Consider the following 18,664-nt stretch of genomic DNA (forward strand, 5'->3'; position numbering starts at 1 on the left):
ATATTGTTATGTCAATTTAATGTCAGTCATACGCATGACGCTTAGTTGATTAAATTTTATATTTGTTTTTAGTGTTCATACATAAAGACAAAAGTGAATACTAGTTTTTCAACATTTAATTGTAACGTTGTTTTTTGTATACTGGTATTTAATCGATTGTTTCATTTTTGGAGACAGGTTTTAACTTAATCATGTCACTTAATACAGCTCACGCTGATCACGGTGTTTTGATACACGCCGGAGAAGGGTGAGTCATTGACGATAAAGAACACTCCACAAACTTCCATATCATAATGATTAATTTACGTGATATTTTAGAAATACAGTATTCTTATTATGACAATTTCTTAATGCAATGCAGGAAATAATAAGCACATGTGGTAAAATTTGAATTTATAAGCTGTATTGGAACAATTATGATTAAATTTATTAATATGCGCAACTCTGAAATTTGTCTGCAGAATCAGAATAACAAATGAGTATAGCCACAGTAGTATCCAAATTTAGTAGATAAACCATGCTAAAAACATAGCAAAGTCAAGATGATATTAGATTCCCCATTTAATTTGCTCGAAAAACATTTCTATAGTATAACATCAATAAAATTGTGTTAGTACAAGCTCAAATTACAGGGCACTACTGATTATTTACCTGTTTATCTATCAAACAATCCAAAATTATAGTACTGATTGTGATTCTGGATAAACAAAAAAGTTGTAGGAACAGTTCCAATCTAATGCTTATATATGTATAAAAAATGTTTTTCTTCTCTATAATTTTACAATATGTCTTTACTGAGCCACTTTTAATTAATTTTTTACAGTATTATACTCTTTTCTGACAATGTGACAGTGGAGTTTTATGGTAATGATACAGCTGAATTCAAGGGTGTTAAGAATGGTCGCATGTATCTTACCACTCACAGAATGATCTACAATTCCAAGGCAAACACAGATCCCATGAGGTCATTCAGTTTTCCATTTATTGCTTTGCAAGATGTAAGTAAGCTATTATATTATTTTTGTAGTTCATTTGATTTTTACTAGTTTATTAATAAGTATCCTTTGTTTTAATTTACTCATTTATTTTTATTAACATCTAAAATTATTGATCATAATTATTGGACTTAAAATACAATGATTAAGTACTTAAATTATTTATAAAAAATTATTTACAAGAGTTGATTGGAGTTTTTGTTATTATTGTAGGCATATATTTTCACTCTATTTATGTTTCCAGGTAACAGTTGAACAGCCTATGTTTTCAGCAAATTATATTAAAGGAAAAGTGCGAGCCCAAGCGAATGGTAATTTTATTGGTGAAGTGAAATTTAAACTGACATTCAAATCAGGTGGAGCTATTGAATTCGGCCAGGCCATGCTGAAAGCAGCCCATCTTGGTAAGTTCTGGAATAATACTATAATAACTGTTATGAATCATCATCTTATAATCTGCTACTTTTCTGATAATAACAATAAAAAAAATAACTATTTTTCATTTATTTATGCAGTAATAATATAAGGGGCATTTTAAAATCATAAAAAATAATAACTAATCATGATTTTTGCATGTTTTAGGTGATATTAATAGTACAGATTTAACCAAAACTTGCTTTTTAAAAAATCAATATCCTTAATCAGTTTAATTCTCAATATATATTCTACTAGCGACTATAGCAGTAATTCAGTTTATTTATTTTTATCACTTATAGCCTTTGTGCTGACAATCATCAGCTTGTCCCAAGACATAGGTCTCCTCCAAAAGACTCCAGGCTCCTCTGTCCAATGCCTTCCTTCTCCATGTTGGTCCCGCCAATTCTGGTAATTCAGTTAATTTACGCAAAATGTGAACACCTAAATTTACCAGGAAATACTCTGTTCATAGGAATACCACATGAAAATCTGTTTAGTAATTTTTGATGTTATCAGAAACATATGGACAGACATGTGGGAGCTTAGTTTTATAATAGGTATAGATAAGCCCAGTTATAATCAAATGTATGAAAGTGTATGTAGTGTGACACCTATCACAAGGAATAATAATAATACCGAAGGATAACTAAATCTTGTATAAGTAGTAAAAATATGAGTAGATAATAAATATTGTAACACAGCTTCGAGACACTTGGCGCCTGGCGCGACACCGCCGCCTTACTCGCCACCGACAGGCCCGTGGTATGCTGCGCCACCTCCTGCCTATGCTCCACCACCTCAGGGCTACTACGGATGGGTACCACCATACAGTGTTAGTATTATAATAGTACTACCCATTAAATATAAAGAGTTATAGTTATTTTATAGGATACTAGCAATTGTCTTGTCCTGAATGAATAATGAATTCCTCTTAAAATTATCAGTGTAGGTAGGGTTTGAAATAAAGGATATTAAAGTAGGTTACCTTTCAATTACTAAAGAAAGTTCACCATTCCTAACAGCTTTATTATTATTAATAAACTTTATCAGATTTCATTATTCAATTATAAAATATTAATGTATGTAGGTAATACAGCAATAACCACTTCATAGTTGTATATAATATGTTCACAATTTCATGTAGTGTTTAATGGTACAAGGTGTAATACAGAAAATAATATTCATCATACAAATTTAGGCTACAGAGTAATAATATTTTTTCAGCTTTCTCATTTAAAGTCAAGAGAGCACTGGTTATTGAATTATTTTTTGCATTTACTGTCTGTTACATTTTGTTAATTTGTAATCATTACAAAATATAATTTTGAATTATAGTACTAATCAAATACATCTTAATGTAATATTACAAATTATGTGGATGATATTAAGTTCACCCAGTAAGAGGATTCAAATTGTGACCTTGTTAAAATATAAAATATATTGTTAAAACATTTTATTGATTTAAAAGCTGTAATGAATATGTATATAATGTTATATACTTTTATGCATTTGAGCATGTTCTCTTAATAGTCATTATTTTTTATAGACTTAATATGCAATATGGCCGTCGTGCACAATGTGAATAGAAGAACGGTACACAGAATATCACAATCTAGAATAAAGTATACTAAAATTTAATTTTACAGGCATTCCCCAACCAACCGCCACCAAATTCGGTGTTTGTGTCGGACAACCCTCCACCATACCCGGGCGTATCCGGCGTGAACTATCCCCCAGGTGCTGGTTTCTCGGGCGGCCCATCACCCTCAACGGCAGGTGGGGGCTACGCTCCTAACGCACCTCCAGGTTACCCGGGTAACGCCTCGATGCCGCCAGGTTACCCGGGTAATCCGTCGATGCCGCCCGGTTATCCGGGCGGGTTTTCAGTACCAGGAGCCACGGCCGGCATGTCTGCAAGCGGTGAGAACAAGCATAACTCATTTAAATTCTAAATTCTATACCAATATATAATGTGGTATTTGAAATTTGATACTAATACCCAATTTGATGCAAAAAATTTCATACTTCAAAACAGTTCATGCCGAGGCTCCTGTGTGAGTAGCCTTATATGTAATTTAGCTTTATTTATTTTATAGTGTTATAGCGTGTTATATAAGCTATGTTATATATGTAGCTAGAAATTAGTTAATTAGAGAAATAGAATCAGTTGCCTTTAGGATTTCGTTGTATATATAAAGTATTTTGCAGATAGTTGCAGTAGATTACTTGATGTTTCCAGATGCTAAAGCGGCGGAGGCAGCCCAGAGCGCTTATTACGACCCCAACAGGCCACAAACTGCTTATGTTCCACCACCTTATAATGTAAGTACAATATGTATCTTAGATATAAAATAGGACATCTTTGGAGTAGAATATTTTTGCAAATTACTTTTATTGTACGGAATCCTTTAAAAGGTACAAAAATATTGATAGGGAGAGTTCGCGTATCTGATTTTTATTATCTTTTAGAGTCTGTCAAAGATAACGCTAATATCTAATTTCTACTTATCTATAAACGATCCTAATGTTTTGGAATTTCCAAAAAGAGAAAAAGACAAAGAATAGTCAGTCGATGATTTCTAGTAATTCCTAAAAAAAATACATTGTAATAAACAAAAGAAACTTGCAGCTAAAGTCTACTACTTTAAAGAGAACCTTTCTCCTACTTCAGCCGCCAGTCAGAGAAATTACAGGATAAAATACAAGACATCTTAGACCTCTGTAAGGGTATCGCGGGTGATAACTGCCAATATGACTTTTTTTAATGCTGTTCAAGTATATAGTCAATGGTTACTGCTTACTATCAGGTAGGCCAGCTTGTTTCCCATTCCGATTATATAACAAAGGACACTGTGCTATGTTCTGTCTTACTTTTGTTCACTACCTTATTAAACGCGTAGAGTATTTATTTATTTTCAAAATGTGATTTCACAGGATCAACCACCAACTTATCAGGAGTCGACATCAAAGAAAGAAAACTAATGCACTGTCCTCATTTTCACATGGCTTCGAAAAAAGATACTAATCAAAGTGTCTAGAGTTATTTTTTATTCCAATGTTTATACATACACAATTATTTCACGGTTAAAATATGATTTCTCATTAGGAACTTCCATTATAAGCTCCACTAGGAATACAGTAGAGACTATACATTTTACTGCCGTAAGAACACTGATATAAAAGCAAAGGTTTCTGCCCCTCCAAAGTACGATGATTTTCAAAATCCAGACCACGCTGAAATTTGAATGACCGTATTTTGGAAATTGCGCCTCAAAAAAACTGACAATTGCTATATATCGCTTTTGCCTATTTATATTCTTGTATGTAGTTTTTGCTTCACTATAGAAGAATGGAACTGATTTGCTAATTCGATATACACTATGCTATATATTTTATCATATTACAGTGTATATTACATTAAGAGACAGAAAATTAATTATCTATATTGTTAAGGTGACCAACTGTTTTTTGTTCAAAAATAGTACACTTTGCAAGTATTTCATAGGTGAAAAGAAAAGAAGAAATAACAATAAAAACTTTATTTTCTTCTAAAAACAGATTTGTCTTCGGAGTGGAATTTTTTTGATAAATGAGGATATTTGTCTAATAATGTAGCCACATCCGAACAAATTTCATTTTGCATATTAAATTTGACTGTTAAGACGGCAAATAATGTTTTTACAGAAAGTTGCGACTTCTCACTAATCAAATACAATAATCATTCCCTAGTGAAAATTCAACAACAGCATTAGTGCCTGGACAACATAAGGAAATTTATATTAAAATTTACTTTTAAATGCCAATATTCTACTCTAAAATGCCGACAGATTTCTACCCGTCTTTAGTCAAGTTCTATTTTCTCATCATTCCATTTCTTAAATATTTCTTCATTTAAACATAAATTTACTTTTACTTCAAATGAGTATAAAATTATACAATTGAGTGCTTTCAGAGTACATGTTTGCGAAAAAAGAGTACAAAACTCAGTAAATGAGTATAGTTGGTCACCTTAATATTGTTTAAATTATTTGTTCTATTGATTATTATGGTTTTAGTAGTCTATTTACGGTAGTCAAATGTATAAATCTGGTTTGAGAGTATCTAAAGTCAAAGTTTACTCTGTAACAGTGTACTTGCATCTCCACACTGAAATTTTTAGTATTAAAATAATGATATAAACTGATTTAAAGAAACAGAATACATTTGACAAATCCTAGTCCCAAATCTCTAGTGGCAATTTTTTCAATGGAAACTTCATTCTTGCAAATAACATTCCATGAGATGTTTAATAATATCATCTGCTGAATTTATAATTGTTTAGTACTATTAATCACAATTATTATTATGGAAAATGGTGTTGCCTACTGTAAAAGGACTGACATAATAATACGAAATTTAAGCTATAAATTGTAAGTGTATAAAATACAAAGTATAAATTTAAAAAATCTTTGTAATTCGTATGCGAAGTAAATTATGTTTGCAGCCTACAACTTAGCATCACGTTTGCATGGTGTAATATATTATTTAAATAACAAATATGATGTTTAAAATAGATATAATTTGCATTATCATTGAAACATTTATTTATGTATGTTAAATAAAATTAAAAATATAAATGGATTAATTATGTTATTGAACAAAGAATATGGTTATGTCGGTTAAATATTACAAAATATGGGTCTATAATAATTTAAACTACTATTAAAGGTTTAAATTAACTTAGAACTACCTTGGTAAACAATTACCGCAGTATTGTATATTTGCTTACTTATTGGATTTAGTAGTAACTGTAGAGTAATTTTAATGATATAATACATAAGTATTATATCATTAAAATTAAATAAATCTCTTAACAAAATAACCACAGCATATATAAATATGCTGTGGTTATTTTGTTAAGAGATTTAAATAAACGCGGTTAAAGCTCGTACCTACAAATATTGTATAAAATACAAATACAGTTGTGACTTTATAAAATGTTAAATTATTACAGAGACAATAAAATTGGCTTGTATAGAGATCGATAAATTATTCATCTTAGAGAATTTAGGCAGTTGTTGGACATTCTAACGATGATAAATTTCTTATTAATTTAAAAATGTTAACATTCAGTATAACATTGTGGCTTGCGTGGCTTGCTCTACACAATAAATTGAATACCTTTGGGATTGCGGTTATGTATGTTTATTTTATTTTTGAAAATTATTACCATTATTGTACCGAATGTATTTAATCTATGTACAATTTGGTCCATTACAGAGTATATTTTTAATAGACATGTACAACATGTTACAGAATTACCGATATTCCTTCTATACCCAATTAGAAAATATTGTACGCTAATCACGTAAATATCATTTTAGAATAATTAATTATATTTTTTACGTTATTTCGTTTCTAATGTAAAGGACAACTAATACATGCTGTTAATCGTAACTAGGTTATGGTAAAACATGTTTTTCCACTATTCCTGTGACCCAATTACACAATATATTTTTAAAAACTGTAGTATATTAAAAATGGGTGATATGGCTTTGGTATCTGATTCAGGGATTGCGTTAATTCTGTACGAGTTTGTTGTATATTTATCACATGTAATATTTTGAATTTTATTAGTATTTAGTTATTGTGACTTGAACCATCTTTGTTAAATAAATATTTTATTCAAAATTTAGTTGTATAGTCATATATGTTATGTGATTTTTTTATTTATTGCAAGTGTTACTAGTGTTATCGTTATGTCAATAAATGGCTTATCTATGTTGCATATAATTTGTTGTTATTCATAAGTAATTGACTCCGATATCATAGTCATAATCTGACATTACTCGTATATCCTTACAAAAATAATATTATATTAAGAAGAATATTTTACTCCGTACTAAATTGTAATACTATAATTTCTGCATCTAAAAATATTGGTTTGCATTGATTTTTCGAATGAAATTCTAGAAGAATAGAAACATAATGCAGAACTTATTATATACCTACTATACAAATATGTAGGTAAAAATTGAAATGCTCGTTTCGATATCAGTAAAGTTTTTTGTAAAATTGTGACAAGTGCGTTCTTGCGTTCATTTATCGCAATATATGTGAGTAGCGGCGGATGGCCATTGGTAATAGTTAGGTGTTGTATTTACCGAACATTCTGAGGCAATAGTGCCTGGCTGGCTGATTACGTACCTATAAATTGGTAATCTCTAAAAGATCTCTTCGCTATCGATTATTCTGTTTAATGTTGTTTAGGGACAGTTTTTGTCATATTTCTATCATCTTTATATAGAAAGATGTATTTGTCGTACCCACTAGAGCTACAAGAATGAAAAAGTAGGCAGTAGGTATTTGCGGAAAAATTTGACGAATATTTAGTTACAATTACTCAATGCTCTCTCCCATATAGACTATTTGCGTGGCTTATTTAAGAAACAACGTCACTTAAAGAAGAATAAGATAAACGTCAACGTTGAAATTAGAAAATCGAAATGTGTAAAATCTGTATGTTAGTGTACAAAACTCAATAAAAAAAAATATCGAAATGAAACAGTAACGGTTCGTTTATTATTACCAGCATCCATTACATTTGGCATTAGAAATATTATGGGTAAGCTTAAATTTTTAAACAATAGGTAGACATAGCTATTGACAGCTTTGTACAAAGAAACCTGCTTATAATGGTCTTAGAAACCAGCCACTAATAAAATAAGCTGCCACTCGTCCTATCTACTCGTAAAAGTAAATGCAACTGCATACAAAAGTTCAATTACATTAATGAAACATAGGTACTGGTTCTGTCATCTGTCTCTGTAAACTGTAATCTTTATACCTATGCATAAGTGCCTACCTATATCCTTAATTATGTACGTTTCTCTATTATTATCAGGCATTGAACTTTTGTACAAAGTTGTCTGCGTAATTGTGTATTTTTTTATTTCAATATCTAATTATTAAGGAGGTATCAAAATTTTTATTTATGGATGAATATCGAATGGTTTTTTAATTGATGATAATGGAATGATGCATCCGTCTGCGCTAACGGTTTATGCTGGCGAGTACTAGTGGAGGGTGATAAGATGATCATGAGGACAGGTAAGTTAGTGCACCGTAACAAACTCCTTGTAGGAACCTGACCTCCACGCGGTTCCTTTTGGTGTTTGTTATATTTGGAGTGTCATGGTATATTGCTACCAATTAAGCCAACAGGCCACACTATTAACAATCCCGTTCCTCCTTTATCAAATGGTGCACCAGTCTACGTTAACGGTATAGATTAATGTGTACTTGCCAGTGTTGGCGGGGAATTAGTGTAGGAATTACCCACGATGGGTAGGTCTTTGTTCTTCCCTATCTAATAATACAATAGCTAGCAGTAGATAGGTACGCTGCATATCACGAATTAAATTGTGCTCTTAACCCACCGAAAAGTAACAAACAAATTCTCTTTCTTATTTATTTTTTCTTTACTATCTAAATCCAGCATTAGTTCACCAGAGTGGAAGAAATTGTTAGTAATGGAGATTATTGGCGCCGTTACTAGTAATTGAAATGGTGCATGATTCTATCGTCATCTATTGCAAAAAAAAAATTGTTTCACCACATAACTCGACAGAAATGTTTTAAATTATTTTTTTCTTACTTTAGTGTAAAAGTTTGAAGCCGGTGCAGATTCTGCGTACCTATAGCACCAGAAGTGTCTACCAATATAACATGAGCAAATACTGTGAGTACTGCCTACCTTCAGTCTGTTTCCGACTGACATCAACAATCACACGCGACATTATACTACTTTTTCGCTACTGTTCGCTAATGTTCTATTCTACCATATATAATTGTAATAATGATGTCTACGTTCAATTTCTGTGCTTTTATAATTACAACGTAATAGTAGAGGGTGAGTGGCAGTTAAAATTGTTTAATGTAGCTGGCTTCTATTGTGTGTTAATGCTTTTATATTAGTAGTTTTGCTATAAATGTAAAGCGAAATAACTATTTTTTTGTAATCAATGACACAATAATACCTGTCTGCTTGTTAATGTTGCAGAGTCATAATCGTAACAATGGCCCCATCTATACATCCACCGTGTACACCGCAAGCTTCATGCACTCCGGTTCGTTGTCACCCGACACCCCCACCTTGTAAAAATCCGGAAAAATGTTTGAAAAGAACTATTTCAAAAGGCATAAAGCCATGTCAAAGCGCAGTTTCAATTATGGCGACGAGATCTAAATCAAAGTGTTCGAGTTGTGGTAAATTCATTAGGTCTATTTCAAACCCCAGGAATGTGTCATCAGTTGAAAAATTTCTAAAACGGAAATCAAAGGAATCACAAATGAGAAAACAAGATAGATTAACTGGAAGCAATACCTATTTAAAATATACAAGGAAGAAGGGAAACCCGAGGTCGGAAAGTAGTTGCTGTGCGGGTAAAGGTCACAGAGGACGTCTCAAAAGAAGAAAATGCTGCGAAATACTTTGAAATTATAAACTACAAGCGCTTACTAAATTAGAGTTCTGCTACACAACACTGTAATTATAAATGGTTGGAAATAATATTTTCATTGTTTACCTACAGATAATAAGACTGTTATTAAAATAAAAATAATAAATTTCTAGTTAGAAATAAACAAATTCCATCACACACAATTACATATAAAAACTTATTCTGATGTATGAATAACTTTACACTTTGTTATAATTATATAAAAATGATAATCTACCTAATTTGTTTTGTTGTTCAGTTAATATATAGATACTCGTATTAATATACCTACCGGGTGGCCGTAGCCGTAACATTGATCTCATAATATTGTTTTACATATTCATAGAAATTAGAAAAAATATCTCCCTTTTTATCAGCTACTTTTCAGCTAATAATTCTTATTTTGCAAGTTGGTATGTATGTAAGTGTGATGGCCGAAACTATTGTGCCCGTTTGTGAAACTTTATTGGTACAATACGATCGTTTGATAGTAAGCGTTCTGTGTCCTGCAGTTGTTTCTCGCATTATATTTTTTATTGTTAATAATTATTTATCTTTCCCAAGATGTGGTCAGAAATTATCATGTTTTTAAATTTAAAAATACAAAAAGCTTTTAATATCTATTTCTTCAACAGAGTGTACATTACTGAATATTATTTGATTAAATTAGGTACTAGCTACCCGCCCCGGCTTCGTACGGGTGTACATGTAATATTATATATAAACCTTCCTCTTCAATCACTCTATCTACTTATTAAAAAAACCTCTTCAAAATCTGTGTCGTAGTTTTGAAGATTTAAATATGCATAGGGACAGACTGCGACAGCGTCTTTATTTTAATACTATCTAGTGATGATAATGATGATGATGTTTCAGCCGTTTATTCTACCAAGAGTTTAAAGCCGTGTGTATCCGCACCAACATGCAGTGCTCACAAACACAGACCACGACCAGCACCATGTCCTCAACCAGACAAATGTTACCGTAGATGTGTTAAGAGCAAAATAAAATGCCCCAGTGCGATGGATACCGTCACCCGTGCCGGCTCTCCTTGCGAATGTGCCAGGGTGCAATCTAAAGATTCGAGATTCTCTAACAAAAGAGGTTTTAAATCGCACAGAAAACGCATACACAAAGCGTATAAAACACGTTCCATGGAATCACGCTGGAGAAAACAAGGGAAATGTTGTGTTATTTTGTAGGTACAGAAAACCTCTTTAGTTGGAGCAATTTAAGAAAAATATATCCTATTCAGTTGTATTTAATGTTTTTATTTTTATTTTAATACTCGTCAGTAAGAATATGTTGTTTCTTAATCAGCAGGTCCTAAATTATTGTAAAATGTTTGCTAATTTTTTTATGTTTTGTAGCTCACAACCACGCACATATATATAGTTAATAAAATTTGTACTAAATAATGATTAATATATACAGGAAGCTCTGAATAATTAGAAGTACAATAAAAAAACGAACTGATGTGACAGAATGCTTCGATGACTAATAGGAATCAGAAGCATGGTTTAGGCTTATTGAATTTATATTATATTTTGTATACACTCATATATAAAATACAATTACAAACAGTAATTTAATGAAGCCATATGATAGATTGGCGAAATGTGCGAAAGGGATGGAATGATTTACCGCCATGTTTCATAAAATAACCTTGTTTTACTAATTCATGAACAGAATAAAATTGTATTTTATTAATATTACACATAAGGTTCAAATTATTTTAAATATCCCTTCAATTATTTAGTCGTAAGGATAGCACAGTTCTTTGAGTATTTGTAAATAATTTAATCTGTGGGATAATGGTAGTCACACTCTTCTATATCTGTGGTTGTAGTGACTGGAATTGACTGGATCGAATCAAGTGGCGAAGAATTATCAAATCACCTACATGCCATACCTACCGATTTACAGTTTACTAGCACTACGAAAAAGAAAATAAGTGATTTTACTTTATTCTTGAATGAAGTGTCCTGTATTACACACTATTATATTTGTTCGATGATACGCACATGCTATAGTCTGAAATTATCCATGTCTACAATCTCAAATTTCAGTTGTTTATGATATTACACTTTTGATGGTGGCTGATTGCGTCCCGGGTATTGACGTTTATTTCATGTATCTACATAGAAACTTAGCTTTCTAATGTTGTTTGTGTACGCTAATCATGGGCGTGTTGTCTAGAAGTGAATAGTAAAAAATATCAACTGTAATAGTGCAACTGTGGTTATTTATTATGTGATATGAGTTTGCATTGATGTGGCAAACCGGATTACACCAAGCTGGAGAAAACGTGACGCTGTTGTAAGGTCAGTGTTAGCTTCATAAATGTATATTGCTTACTCAGGTATAATTTACTGTTAATTGTATAATTTTAGTTCTGAAAATTCTTATTGGGTTGAAGTACCGTTATTATTGACGAAAGTATGAACTTCGTGTGTGGCCTCTGAAGAAACCCAAACAAAAATATCGTCTACCTACCAGAGGTGGTCGCTTTTATAGTTATAAGTTGAATGGGACAATATCTTGGGTTATCTTCAGGATACAATAGAAAGGCAGTTCTGAGATATACAATTAAATTACCATCTACCATGTCATGCCGTGCTTGACTATCGGTGGAAATTTGAACATCTAGAATAAAACATATATAATTAATAAAAGATAAACAGCAATCCATAAATATATGTATAAATTCTTAACTACTGATTATCAAGTTATGTTTACAGATTGACAAGAGGTAAATGGAAGTCACTTTTTGAAATAAATAAAAACATTAAATAAATGATATTTTTGTTGCTAAATAGTGTCTACATTCTCCTTTCTTCTCATTGTTATATAATTTGGGAACTTTTTAGTTTTTTAATAGTAATAATAATTTATCTTCCTGAAATTTACTATGTTTAAATAAAAAACTAAAAACAAGTATCGGCTGCCTGATGCCTGAATCTACTTTTAGCAAATCTGATTACAAGTCAAACATAATTTTCAAACCTTAGAGATTCATTACCTAAATTATTAATTTGTGGTTCTTTATTCACAGTGAAAATAGATAAAATATGTACATGTGAACTATTAGTGTAGGTGAAAGTACTATTCCAATGTCTATTATAAAAAGACTAATATTGATTGAAACTTAAGTTTATTGGCAGTGAATTTTAAATATATTTCTTCACCTTAACTTTCAGGTGGGAAATTATATAATTTTGTATTTGCAGAAAAACAAAATAATACCAGTAGTATTTTTATTGAGGGTTCGTTAGAATCAGAAATTATAATAACCACTCTAATTTTTATGGTCTATAGAGTAATACTAAGATCACAATATTGTGTAATAAATCTATTTTAATTGTTGAAAGTCTTATGATAATTAATAATGTACTATATTAAATAAACTTATACATGTACTGTAAGATTTATATAAATAATATTTTGCCTATTTAGTCAATTATCATGATATATGTAATTTTTTATAATTTGTCTTAAGTATATACATTTGTCTTACATAAAATAAATATAATACAAGGAATTCTGCCCCAAGACAGTATTGCTCAGTTTTATCTTGATTAAATAAATTTGCTGTAACTTAAAATATTACTTGTACACTTTTTTTCATATGAAACTCAACTTGTGCATATATGTAATTATTTCATCTTTTTATATTTATTTAAATGTTTATTAAATTATAATCTGTAATTATTTAATGCAAAGCTCCTATAGTTTATTTTATATAACACTACTTCTATGTTAATTTCCAAAAATAATATTCTATTAATCACAGGAGTCAAAATTATAAGGAAAACCTAATAATGGACCTGTATGACAAGATATAGGACATATAAAAAACTTTAATTGGTACATTTTTTATCATTTATTAAATCTGGTGTTATATTACAAATTTCACTAACTATTGATATATAGATAGAAATCTTACTAGAAATTAAATAAAATATTCTAGTTTGATATGTTTCTTATATAAAAAAATAAAGATACATTTATAAATTTTATATCAATTTAGAAATGTCTTCATTGAAAAAAAATTGTAACTGTAGGCCCTCTAAGATTGTTCATTCTCAATTTCTCAGAAAATCTATATAGAACATGGTTTTAATAAACTGAGGTATTCATCCACAGCAGAATTACTGAGTTTGCGGCATAGGGGTACTTCTAAAAATATCAATAACTTTGGCGTGTATGTGTACTCGACAATCGAATTTCAGGAGCACCGCGTGCGCGCACAAGGGGTTGTGTAACGTGCCCGAGTGGCGGATTAGGTATAGTACGGTGTGAGCCCCTGCCGACGTCGCGCGTCGGCCCTCTATCAACAACCCTCGACTCCATTTACAATGACTTTGCTCGTTAGTGGTTCACTTTATTTAAGCCTGTCTAACATAACTGAAAGACGTCAATAAAATCTATGAGTAGTTGCATTTTATTTTTAAGACGGGGTACATACAGTTACCCACCTGTAAATCCAACCAGATAAAGGATTAAAATCTGTTATAACCCCTTTTTTTGCCGGAGAAAATAGTAAATAAATTATCCTTAGAGCGTATAGCATCGTAAAAATTATAAGTATTTTTTATCTCATACGATAGGCCGTATACTTACTTCGTTCATCTCTTTTATTGCCAATCGGAATATTGGTCGGCGCTTGCAATCTCCATGACTACTGCTGGTTTAAAGAACATACAAGTCCTGCACAGTAACTTTCAGCGCATCTCATGCTTCCTATTTTGATTATGAAGTAACTAAATAACTTAAAAAGTAGATGTAGTGACAATTAGTACTAAGTAGTCCATGTATGTAGACGACGGCTACTATAAGGTACCATCCAGCTTGTTTGCTATTCCAATTAAGTATATAAAAAAAAACTGAGATCTGTATTAACCAAGTAGCATGAAGATCTAGTAGTATAGTTTTAGTTAGTAGTCTTACCCGCGTTTCGCGGTATAATATAGATTGACTACGATAAAATATAATACTCTGTGTTATTGTACAACAGTTCTCAAATAATGTCTATGCCAATTTTTTACCATGCCATGGCAATTGATTGACCCCGCCATTAAAAAATAAACGTACTTTTATATTTTTAATATACGGACATATATAATAAGAAAATACAGACATAGAATTAGTGTTTTGATAATTATATTACATACATACACACATATTATTAAAACATCTATTTTTATATACTTAATAATCTTAATATATTAAATGCGAAAGTATAAGAGGATGTTTGTTACTTTTTCACGCTAAATCTACTGAACGGATTTTAATGAAATATGAATCTTTACAGTCGATAATATAACTTATATATCAGAATAACACTATACATACACTACAATTTAAAAATATATTATGTTAATTGGGCGAAATATACTGATAAATGTTAAGTAAGTGTGACGCAGCCGAAGTTGCTCAGATCAGCTAGTATGATCATAACATGCAAAATTATACCATTAATCTTCCTAATATAAATAAATATAGCAAAAATATAACGGATATTCGAAAGAACGATTTTTCGTTATATTATAGATCGACGTAACAGTTGTTAGAAATTTTGTGTATTTAACGCACAATCGTTTGAGCACGCTAATCTCAGAAATGGCTTACTCGATTCGGGGTTTTTTCTAATATATCTTGGTAAATGTCACTCATAGTTTAATATTAGTTTTGTTGCAATCGCAGACTCTACTTGTCAAATGGTTGAATTAAACTATGCTACTTAATTATTTACTTGCCCCGGCTTTGCACGGGTGTTCAAGTATTATACATATAACCTTCCTCTTGAATCACTCTATCTATAACTAAAAAGTGCATTAAAATCCTTTATGTACTTTAAACAAACAGACAGCGGAAGCGACTTGATTTTATACTACTTATGTAAAGATTAATTAGAATACTAAACTACATAGCAAAGTTGAACATAGTTACATACTAATTGATAAGATTATGACTAATACAATTTAAATGTAACGTGGCAACGTTCTTAATTATATGCGAGATGCGGCTCACAATATTTCGGCAAACACGCAATCTTTTGTTTAATTATGACATTGTTATGTGAAAAAATAAATTGTAACGCGGTAGCTGTAGATTATAAAGGTGCGCTTTATAATAACTAAATGCGCCGTGTGAATTTACACGGGTCACAGGAACGCTTTAATGGATATTACATGTTAAATTAAGGTGCCAACACACAACCCTATGTTAAATTATATCGAAGCCAGTGACCTCTTTCCACGCTACCGCGTTTTGTAGTATTTTAAGTTAGTATTGCTTCGAAACCCTGCGTAAATTTAATAAAATTGTGTATTTAATACATTTTGTTTAGAGTTTTTTAAAAGTATGTAAATTTAAGGACTTTTATGACTATTGTATTACATATCTCATACGTTGATAATGAATACTTCTGAACAGGCTAACAAAACAACAAACAAAACTTTATTTAAATAAACTCTATTTAATCAATTTTTAATAGCATTTTGTGGCTAGATATTACAATAAAAATTATATTAATTCAGGTAGGTACTTTACCGTTTAGACCATTAATTTCAGCGGATGAACAAATCGAACTCTTCGAAATCTATAAATGCGAGTCAAATGTGTTTACAATGTGATACTGAAGACGCATTCGAATAGCACCCAACCTCAAATCAATAATAATTCTTGTTAGGATCTAGAAATGCTATAAAATTGCATATAGAAAAAGCAAGAAAGTATGCTTTATTTGTGTGTGTGGTTTACACAAAAACTAACAAATAGAAAAGAATAGAATTATATATTAATAGAATAAACAACCATTTTAACGTAAATAATATTGATCAGTTACTTGTATTTTTTTTATTATAGATATTATATTAGACCAACAATAATAAGACCGTACTGTCTTATAATTGTTAGCAATCTTTATTGCAAAGAAGGCAGAACTTTTAATCTTACGATAGATAGGTCACTAATAGTTCAAGATATGAAGGTTGATTATCCTTTAAAGAAAATAATAATATTGCTATAGACTGACGGCATATGCTGGCGGATGATAGATAGAGCATCAGGTTAGGCCAAGGTGAAAATATATCCAGCAAAATTTCAAGTGTTGCACTTGAAATTCTGCTGTATATATAGGAATTACCCACGATGCTTTCTAGGGCTGACCGCGTGGAGATCGACAAACATTGATATGACGGCCTCGGTGGTCTAACGAATTATTACACCACTTTACCTCATTTGGTCACGGTTTCGATTCCTCACACAGTACACACATTTGTATTCATAACTATGATTGTATCGGTCTGTGTGTTTTCTATGTATATTATGTAAGTATTTGTAAAAAAAATATGTAAGGATATCTATGAGTTGTCTAGTACCCATAATACAAGCTTTGCTTAGCTTGGGATTAGAATGCTCTGTGAGAATTGCACAGGAATATTATTGTATTCTTATTATTGATAGAAACGAGGCGCTAGTTTATATTACTGACAATACCAGTGACACTTGAGATATAGTATAATTTTATACTAGTTCGGGAGTCTTAACTGTGTAACACAATCTATGATTGCAATAAAAAAAGCCATTATTATTAATATTCTACCACCCTCTTTCTCATGCTGTAAATTGAATCCTATATAATGTTTTTCGATAGTTTCTATTTGATTGGGTAAAGTAATGCAACAGAATGCAATCAATCGGCCTTGCCTGTGTAGCGGCGAGGTGCAGTCATTCTGTCAGTAGTAATTCAAGTCGTGTGTTTCAGATGGGCGATCGCGCACAACTACCGGGCGGCGTTTTGCCAGCGTCGGGTGACATGTGCGACTCCAAGCTCCAGAAATTCGGCAAGCACCCTTTAGTCCGGTGCGTATACTAGAATTAATTATTATTAATACTTCACAAGTACCATATGGTACAGTTCCATTTTTAGTAGAAACAGAAAAATGTTTTATTATTTTACTATGGAAGACGATATTTTAGACGACAATATACAGATATAAGGTCTTAAGTGTACCTAGTAATAATCTCACAATATTTAGTATACGTTTTATTTTACAGTTTACAAGAACGAGTATATACATGTCGTTGCTGCGATTAATGAACAGATGTAACGATCATCCAAATTGCTAATAAAAAATAAAAAATTGGAACGGTGCGGTTTGCCATTGACAGATGGAATTCTGTTCTTGCTTGTTAGTAAGTTTAACCTAGGGCTTTTCAAGTCAATGTATAGTAGACTTTTACTGTGTTTGTACATAACACCAGATCTTAAATGTTGAGTAGTGTGTTATTTGAAGTTTTATCTGAAGAAGTCTATATACATACAATGAGCTTTTTCTACGAATAAGATTAATTAAATAAATCTGTAGATTGACTATGAAAAACTCTGGCTAAAACTTCGTGACCTAGACAAAACATAACCTAAACTGAAATAGTTAGTATAAACGATCATGATGAAGTTTTATGAGAGTGATTTATTTTTTGAGACTATAGAATGGGTATGTGATTGAATAGAAAAGTCAAGTCATTTATTATGCGCTTGTAAAAATTAAGTGAAATAAACCATTGTATTTATATGTACACAATTGACTGTATTTTATGTAAAGTGAATAGATTAATTTATTAAATGCAAACATTTCTGCTAAGAAAATGAAAGTTAAGAAAATCTAAAATAAAGGTAAGGTAGGAAAAAAAAGTAATGGGATAATTTGGATTAAAGTTAAATTTTTACTATAAAATATAGTATACATATATCTTGACGAAAAG

At 31.0% G+C, this 18,664-nt stretch overlaps 1 protein-coding gene and 1 long non-coding RNA gene across 3 annotated transcripts; both read left to right on the forward strand.

The window, feature by feature from the left end:
* The first annotated feature begins 78 nt into the window (after positions 1-78).
* Positions 79-4,833, forward strand: LOC131848019 (WW domain-binding protein 2). 2 transcript variants are annotated; one of them, XM_059197757.1, is made up of 7 exons: positions 79-247; positions 824-998; positions 1,240-1,399; positions 2,114-2,244; positions 3,059-3,332; positions 3,652-3,734; positions 4,347-4,833. In XM_059197757.1, the coding sequence occupies exons 1-7, from the start codon at positions 192-194 to the stop codon at positions 4,392-4,394; spliced, it is 927 nt and encodes a 308-aa protein (XP_059053740.1). In that variant the 5' UTR covers positions 79-191; the 3' UTR covers positions 4,395-4,833. The 2 variants fall into 2 exon arrangements, with proteins under 2 accessions (XP_059053740.1, XP_059053741.1); XM_059197758.1 differs by having other exon boundaries at positions 3,059-3,188.
* A 6,917-nt stretch (positions 4,834-11,750) lies between these two features.
* On the forward strand, positions 11,751-18,399 carry LOC131848288 (uncharacterized). Its single transcript, XR_009357752.1, has 3 exons — positions 11,751-12,216; positions 17,664-17,761; positions 17,957-18,399. It is a non-coding gene; the product is annotated as an uncharacterized LOC131848288 (long non-coding RNA).
* The last annotated feature ends 265 nt before the right edge of the window (positions 18,400-18,664 follow it).

The sequence above is a fragment of the Achroia grisella genome, unplaced genomic scaffold, assembly GCF_030625045.1.
Source record: "Achroia grisella isolate CSIRO2021 unplaced genomic scaffold, CSIRO_AGI_Agris_v1 utg546, whole genome shotgun sequence".
In the NCBI taxonomy this organism is placed as follows: domain Eukaryota; kingdom Metazoa; phylum Arthropoda; class Insecta; order Lepidoptera; family Pyralidae; genus Achroia; species Achroia grisella.

Bases quoted from the DNA above. Each gene is read 5' to 3' on its own strand.
- LOC131848019 (XM_059197757.1), top strand. From the start codon at position 192: ATGTCACTTAATACAGCTCACGCTGATCACGGTGTTTTGATACACGCC. The intron at 248-823 runs GTGAGTCATTGA...AATTTTTTACAG, and splicing joins TTGATACACGCCGGAGAAGG to TATTATACTCTTTTCTGACA. The intron at 999-1,239 runs GTAAGTAAGCTA...TTATGTTTCCAG, and splicing joins CATTTATTGCTTTGCAAGAT to GTAACAGTTGAACAGCCTAT.